Raw genomic sequence first — 8011 nt, 5'->3', positions numbered from 1 at the left:
GCTGGGGGCCGAGTGCCGACGCCAGCGATTGGGCTCACCCGCAGGGTGTGCGCTTTCTTAAGTGCCAGCCAGCGGCGTAGACAGACCTGGGCTGGGGGCGCAGAGCGCGGACCCAGCGAACCCGACGACGCCGAGGACGCCAGCGGCGCGAGGCTGAGGCTGGGAACAGAACCGGCGGGGCAGTGAGGCTGTGGACCGACCGACGGACGGACAGCGGTGGGGACAGTAAGGACAGAGGAGGCGTGCGCGGCGCGAGGGGACAGGAATCCTTGGCGCGAACGGGAGCTAGACCTCCGGCTCCCGCCGACAGCGCCATGGACGGCACCGACAATACAACCCAGTTCTTTGAGCTATCCTCTCTGCAGCCGGACAACTACACCCTGTCACCCAATACCAGCAGCCTGAGCCCCGGCCTGGACTTCCACCTTGCTCCTGCCTCTAGCCCCGGCCCCAGCCCGGAGCTCGGTCTCGGGCCGAGGCCAAGCATCAGCTTCAGCCCCGGCCCTACTCCGACCCCAGAGCCGACGTCCAGCAGCTTCGCAGGCGGCGCGGGGAGCCAGGGTCCGTCCTCATTCCCTCAGCTCTGGGCCTCCCACGACACCCCTTTCTGGGACACACCGCTGAACCACGGGCTGAACGTGTTCGTTGGCGCCGCCCTGTGCATCACCATGCTGGGCTTGGGTTGCACGGTGGACGTGAACCACTTTGGAGCGCACGTCCGCCGGCCCGTGGGCACGCTGTTGGCTGCGCTCTGCCAGTTCGGCATCCTGCCGCTGCTGGCCTTCCTGCTGGCCCTCACCTTCAAGCTGGACGAGGTGGCCGCTGTGGCGGTGCTCCTGTGTGGCTGCTGTCCCGGTGGAAATCTCTCCAATCTTATGTCCCTGCTGGTTGACGGCGACATGAACCTCAGGTACTGATCTCTCTGTTCTTTAGGATCATTCTTATCCTAGCCAACCGCATTCACAGCCATGGGTTCAAGACCAAGGAGACAGGAAGTAGAGATGGGTAGAATGAGGCATGGAAGAGGGAAGAAAAAAGTGAAGGAAATCTCGATGCCTGGGCTTTAGAAGAAAGGAGAGACGTTGACAGGTTGCAGAGGGAAAGCTCTAGACACAGACTGAGCTGCTCTGAGGGTCTTGGGGTTTCATCCACAGCTCGAGCCTTTCAGCTGACCCACCTCCCTCTCTAAGTGGTAGGCTCCCAGTGCAGGCCTTGGGCCGCTGGAAGACAAAGGGAATGGGGAAGTCAGACCGGAAATGGAAAAGCATAATAGGGCTATTGGCTCCAATAAAGAAAGTAATCTCATATAGAGTACAATATAATTCAGTTCAATCCAACAAGTAGTACCCAGCAGCTTTAATATGTCTTAACATTGCAGGGTACTTTGGAGAATTAAAAAAGAAAAAAATGCTCCTTGCACTCAGAATCATCCAGACTGTACTCAGTTCAGTAGATATTTTAAAGCCAGGGGCAGCGGTCATGAGGTGATATTTTCTCCTGCCTCAGGTTTATCGTTTCAGTTGGGTTTAGAAGTGCTCTCTTGGCACTCCCATCCGATGAAGTAGGTCCTCCCCAGGCTTCAACCCCAGGGACCTGGCAGTCTCCCTTCCCCTCTCTGCCCAATGTTCAAGAAAAAAGTTGGCTGGCTCTTGGGTTGAAAGCCAGTTCTGACTTCTACTCATTCCCCTTCTGCAGCATCATCATGACCATCTCCTCCACACTTCTGGCCCTATTCTTGATGCCTTTGTGCCTGTGGATCTACAGCCGAGCGTGGATCAACACTCCTCTTGTGCAGTTACTACCTCTAGGAGCAGTGACCCTGACTCTGTGCAGCACCCTCATCCCTATTGGGTTGGGTGTCTTCATTCGCTACAAATACAGCCGGGTGGCTGACTACATTGTGAAGGTAAGGCCACTCTTTCATTGATATACCTTGTCTCTCTTAGAGTCTTTGGTCTCTGTTCATTTCCGAAATGCTAAGCAGATTGGAAAAGAGGGGGAAGGAGGAAAAGGGGTTGGCAGCACTTGCATAGATAAACTTTAAAAAAAAGTTTATGCAGCAAAGATAACCACTTTTTTGAATTCCTAAAATGATAGATTTAATTAAAAACAGTAGAAATAAACAACCAGTACTTTTGGGGAGAAAACAGACAAGGGGGGGGGTGGAGGAAGATAGCAATGCTTTTAAGTGGCAACATATTTTCCACTAACAAACAGTAAAAATCAAAGCCGATTAAATAAAATTATTTTAATAGAATTTGTGCAATATTTTAGAAATACATTACTATATTTTTAAAAGCAGAACTCTAATTGTAAGAAACCCTGTAATAACTTTGTTTTAAAATTTTTCTAAAAATAAATCTGAACACTAATAAGGCTAAAGTAATTGAAAAGTTAAATTGTGGCTATCAGATCGGATACACAAAATATTTGCCTCAGAACACAAAATAAAATGGGTCCTGGGTAAAGATGTAGATTATATTGCCATTACTAAATTTGTGTGTTTCTTTTTCCTTCCCCATTGTAGCATTTTATATGATTTCTAAAGCTAGTGAAAGGATGCAGGATTTATATTATTTTCTGCAGTATTTTCAATACTGCTTTATTTTCAAAACCTGATATTTTTATAGCAGTAGAGATTTTCTAATAGTTGGAGAAAATGTTAAATATATGTAAATTAAACTTTCTTTGAGAACTCAAAAATAGTCATAAATAAGAGTAAATCATGAACAGGATTCTCATCTTAGGAAATTAGTCAGATAAAGTGCATAACTAATTACTGTAAAATGCACAGGCAAATTCCTTAAGACAAATGAAGAGGATAAGAGCCACTCCACTATTTCAATTGTGTAGATTTAAGAAGATATAATTTTTGTTTTACTTATATTAATTTATTGTCCAAAGTAATTTTATTATACAGGATTATAGAGGGTTTTTTTTTTCTGTACACATATCCAGTCCTGAATAAAAAATAAAACGTATTTTGTAATAAACATATATATTGTGAATGTAATAAGTATAGTTAAGAGATCAGCTGCTAATCAAAAAGTCAGCAGTCAAATCCACCAGCCGCTCCCTGAAGCTCTATGGGGCAGTTCTACTCGGTCCTACAGGGTTGCTATGAATTGGAATCGACTTGACAGCAATGGCTTTTTAATGAGTATAAATGTATATGTATGTATAAAAAGCCCTGATGGTACAGTGGTTACAGTGCTTGGCTGCTAACTGAAAGGGTGGCAGTTTGAACCCATCAGCTGCTCCACAGGAGAAAGATGTGGTAGTCTGCTTCCATAAAGGCTGAGCCTTGGAAACCCTATGGGGCAGTTCTACTCTGTCCTATAGGGTTGGGATGAGTTGGAATAGACTCAATGGCAACGGGTTTGGCAACGGTTTATATGTTTATATATAATGTATCCATGGATAATCTTGATATGCATTAAAGAATTTATTAAGCTTAATCATTAAGCTAATACTATTAATGTGATGGCATTTACTTTAAGATCTTAAGAATTCTAAGACAAAGTCAATCAAATGAGTTACTTACATGCTAAAAACTGAATAAATACATTAAAATACAATTTGTAAGTTCGGCTGACTTTGAGTTTAAGGTGAACCTATTCTTAGTCCTTAACCAGCACACTATTACTACTAAAACATGATTTATAACATTGTTATGCTTTTACAAACACTTTAAAGTGAACATTCAATATCAGTGCTCACCGAAATGATTTAAAATAAAAGGAAACTCTGGAGCCAATATTTGCAAAATGAAGAATCACAGATTTCCTCTCAATGCTTTCAGCGTGGACACATTTTGAAACTTAATAAGAGTTTTGATTTAGAATAGTCTGGTTTCTGCCAACTGCACATTTGTAGTATAACTAACTTATATAATAATTATTTCAGCATCTGCTTGGGTAGAATTTTGACCAGCCCAGATAAATTATAAACATGTATATTTAAAAAGAATAGAAAACATATGCAAATCCCACAGACTCAAAGAGTTTCCTCACAGATATCCAGAGAACTAGAAGCAAAACTGAAGTTCTCTCTTGATTTCTCATTCTCTCTCCTACCTCCCCCCATTTTTAGAAACAAGGTAACTACCAATCTGAAGAACTATTTTACACAACAGCCAGTTTACTTGAATGAGTGAAATGTGCCAGACCATCAGGATGACACACTGTTTTATACAGAATCAGCTGTAATATATCTAAAATCCACCTCTTATAATAATTCCTCTGGAGCCCTGGTGGCCCAGTGATTAAGTGCTACAGCTGCTAACGAACAGGTCAGCAGTTCGAATCCACCAGCCGCTCCTTGGAAAACCCTATGGGGTAGTTCTACTCTGTCCTATAGGGTTGCTACGAGTTGGAATTGACTTGACGGCAACAGTTTTTTTTAAAAAAAATAATAATTCCTAAGCATCACTAGAGACTTACAGGTGGGAGGTTTCTTATGAACAGATGGAAAAAAGGGGGGGGGGGGTTTGCAAAATTGCAAAGAATTTCTCACATCTTACATTTTTTCCTCTTACGTGGTCTAAAAGGAAAAAGTATAAATGTAAGATGTGAGAAATTCTTTGCAATCTTGCAAACCTCTCTTACATGATCTAATTTCGTTCTGTAGTCCATGGGGTCGTTATGAGTTGGAACCGACTCCATGGCAGGTAACAACAACAACGTGATAAAAGAAATGGCAATTGTTTCAATGTTGCAAACAATCCTCTGCAGTATAAAGTATTTTGAAGATTAAATATATCACACACCACGTTTCACAAAATTTATAGCAACTACACCCTGTCATGTGCAAATCCAGAACTAATTTCTTATGGGAAACATGGGGTTCTGTTCAGGGAAAACAAAAGTCCCCTTGACCACTGTGTTCATCAGAACATACCTGGGATATTGGGCTTGATACTGACTGATCTGTTTTGAGAGGTACATTCACAAATTAAACATACTCTCACAGTAGTCAGGACTCCAAAACAAAGTTATATGATGGAGGCTGAAAGTCTGGGGACAATCTGGAGAAAAGTTAATGTTCCTGAAGAACTGTTTTTCAGAAAGAGTAGACTGGTTTGTGTTGCTCCTGAGGGCATATCCAAGACAATGGCTAGAGGTTATAGAAGGCAAATTGTCACTAGACATAAGGATAGGCCTCCTAACTATTAGAGCTGCTCGACATGGATCTGGATGCCTTCAGGAGGTGACCTCATCTTCAGAAATACTCTGTCAAAAACATTTTAGGGCCAGTATCTCCGTTTTGTGTGAGAGGTCTCTTCCAAGAAACTGTGATTCTCTTACATGAATTCTTTTTGAACTATCTTACTTTTGATGGCTTGTCTATCCATTTTCTATTACTAGGTTTCCCTGTGGTCTCTGCTAGTGACTCTGGTGGTCCTTTTCATAATGACCGGCACTATGTTAGGACCTGAACTGCTGGCAAGTATTCCTGCAGCTGTTTATGTGATAGCAATTTTTATGCCTTTAGCAGGCTATGCATCAGGCTATGGCTTAGCTACTCTCTTCCACCTTCCACCCAACTGCAAGAGGACTGTGTGTCTGGAAACAGGTAGTCAGAACGTGCAGCTCTGTACTGCCATTCTAAAACTGGCCTTTTCACCACAATTTATAGGAAGTATGTACATGTTTCCCTTGCTTTATGCCCTTTTCCAGTCTGCAGAAGCAGGAATTTTTGTTCTAATATATAAAATGTATGGAAGTGAAATATTGCACAAGCGAGATCCTTTAGATGAAGATGAAGATACAGATATTTCTTATAAGAAACTAAAAGAAGAGGAAATGGCAGACACTTCCTATGGCACAGTGAACACAGATAATTTAATAATGGTGGAGACTACCCAGACTTCTCTCTAAACATGGAGATACATGAAAGCTTCTATCTGGCTGACACATTACTTCATATTTATGGTCTGTGGTACTGTATTGGTTTACATAAAGGATAAAATTGGTTTGCATTATCATACTTGTAATAATTATGATGTTCCCATTTTAAGGTTGCATTGGTGTATTAACCAAGCATTTTCACATTATACAAATCAATGTCGTAATATAACCTGCACCTGGGACCATTAAAGTGAAGCCTGAGCTAGTTAACTGTGCTTTTTGGTTTTCACCTTTACCAATTTCTATGACTGTTTCAAATATGTGAACTATTAGAAAACAGGGTGTTGGAAATGTAGAATTTTGGTGCATTATCTTATATGAGTAAAAACAGCCTATATTTGTAAAGCATAATTGAGTTTAATGTAATTGTATAAAAGTGTATTCTGCTCAATTTATAAATACCTGACAATGCTGATTTTGACCTGTATGCAGAGAAATCCCCAAACAGGTCAATTAAACAATGAAACAGAGTATAGCATCTTATTGTCAAAACTGTATCAAATCAGAGAAAAATTATATTAACGTCTTTGTTTACTTGATCTTATATCTACTGATAATGAACAGCCAACTTTTTTTCCAGTGGACAAAGCATTTTTTGTCGAAGCGGGGACTAGCTTGGTCTTCAGTATTTACGTAAACACACCCCAAATCAATTTATCTGTTGGCGGGATAGTCTGGTTAGGAAAATTTAGAGAACGTGGAGCCCTGGTGCCGTAGTGGATAAGAGCTCGGCTGCTAACCAAAAGGTCGGCAGTTCAAATCCACTAGCCGCCCCTTGGAAACCCGATGAGGGCGGTTTTACTCTGCCCTATAGGGTCCTATGAGTCAGAATGGACTCATGGCAACAGGTTTGGTTTGGTTTTTACTATCCCTGGAGAGGAGAAAAGGAGCCCTGCTGACGCAGTGGTTAAAACTTGACTGCTAACCGAAAGGTGCCAGCCTGCCTCCGTAAGATTTACAGCCTTGGAACCCCTATGGGGTCACTAGGAGTCGGAATCGACTCGGTGGCAGTGGGTTTTGGTTTTGAGAGGAGCAATAGCCGTCACTCAACAGTACTCCCGGTCACCATTTGTGGGGGAGGGGGGGAACATGCCCCAGGGAAGAAAACAATTAGCCTAAATATGGATGCTCTAGAATGCTTCCCCATACACTTACGGAAAGATTTCAAAGGGTCGCTCTGAGATACACTATACCCTGAAATCATAGCTAAGAGACCCAAAACAGTTCCCCAAACGGTCGTATTCTCACCGAGAGGCACCCCGCCTCGCCTCAGCTTCCCGGGCGGCGCAGACACCTGGAACAATCAGGGTGTGGGCACCACCTGGCGCAGCTAATCCTGGTGATGGTTCTCTTGTTGGCAGCCAAATCACCTCAGACGAGTTCACTTGCAAATCAGTTCTTTCATCCCAAAGAAAACCCTCTTTCCAGATCACCTAACGGTATTTGTGCTGACTTCCTGGTGTGGAGAATTTCCACGTGGAGAGGGTCGCGGAGGGCCCCCTCAGCCGGGACGCGGGGAAAAAGCCGGAGGCAGGTAGGGCGCGGAGGGCAGCGCGGCGCTGCGAGCGGCCTTGGGGCGGGGGCCCGGGGTCGAGGGCCGTTCACGCCTCCGCGGCCGCCCCCGCAAGGCCGCCTACTTAGGGCGCGGCGGGCGCGAGCAGCTGCGGCTGTGCTTATGGCTGCCCCAGAAGACGAAGTGCTGGACAGTTACATGTATCCGGCGTGCACCCCATACTCGTACTCGTACCCCTACCCACCCGCCGCCAAGGGCAAGGTCACGGCGGGTGGGGGCGGGTGGCGGCACCGCAGCAGGGGCTACTTTCCCGCTTCCTCCTCCTCGGCGGGGGCGGCCTCGATGTCTTTCCCCGGCTACGGACACCTGATGGCCGCCGAGTACTTCGACAGCTACCAGCGGGCGCAGCTTATGGCCCTCCTGTCTCAGGTGAGCCCCGGCCTCGCCCCGCGGCACCGCAGGGCCAGCAGCCGCGACGTGGGTGTGCAGGTGAACCCGCGCCGCGACGCCTCGGTGCAGTGCTCGCTTGGGAGGCGCACGCTGCTGCGCAGGGCCCGCGACCCCGGCCCCTCGACTGGCGAGGGCGCGG

General features: G+C 45.2%; 2 protein-coding genes across 2 annotated transcripts in view; both read left to right on the top strand.

The window, feature by feature from the left end:
• The first annotated feature begins 213 nt into the window (after nt 1-213).
• SLC10A4 (solute carrier family 10 member 4) lies at nt 214-6148 on the top strand. Its single transcript, XM_004382916.2, has 3 exons — nt 214-910; nt 1696-1906; nt 5367-6148. Exons 1-3 carry the CDS (start codon nt 315-317, stop codon nt 5877-5879), a joined length of 1320 nt encoding a protein of 439 aa, XP_004382973.1. The 5' UTR covers nt 214-314; the 3' UTR covers nt 5880-6148.
• Nucleotides 6149-7584: 1436 nt separating this feature from the next.
• Nucleotides 7585-8011, top strand: part of ZAR1 (zygote arrest 1) — a 6089-nt gene continuing 5662 nt past the window's right edge. Inside the window, 1 exon segment of the mRNA XM_023737308.1 lies at nt 7585-8011. This exon segment is cut by the window's right edge and continues 5 nt beyond it. Within this exon segment, the coding sequence (XP_023593076.1) occupies nt 7585-8011 (427 nt within the window).

The sequence above is a fragment of the Trichechus manatus genome, unplaced genomic scaffold, assembly GCF_000243295.1.
Source record: "Trichechus manatus latirostris isolate Lorelei unplaced genomic scaffold, TriManLat1.0 scaffold00101, whole genome shotgun sequence".
NCBI classification, from domain to species: Eukaryota; Metazoa; Chordata; class Mammalia; order Sirenia; family Trichechidae; genus Trichechus; species Trichechus manatus.
The sequence above is the reverse complement of the archived record's forward strand: the minus strand, read 5'-3'. Positions and strand labels throughout refer to the sequence as shown.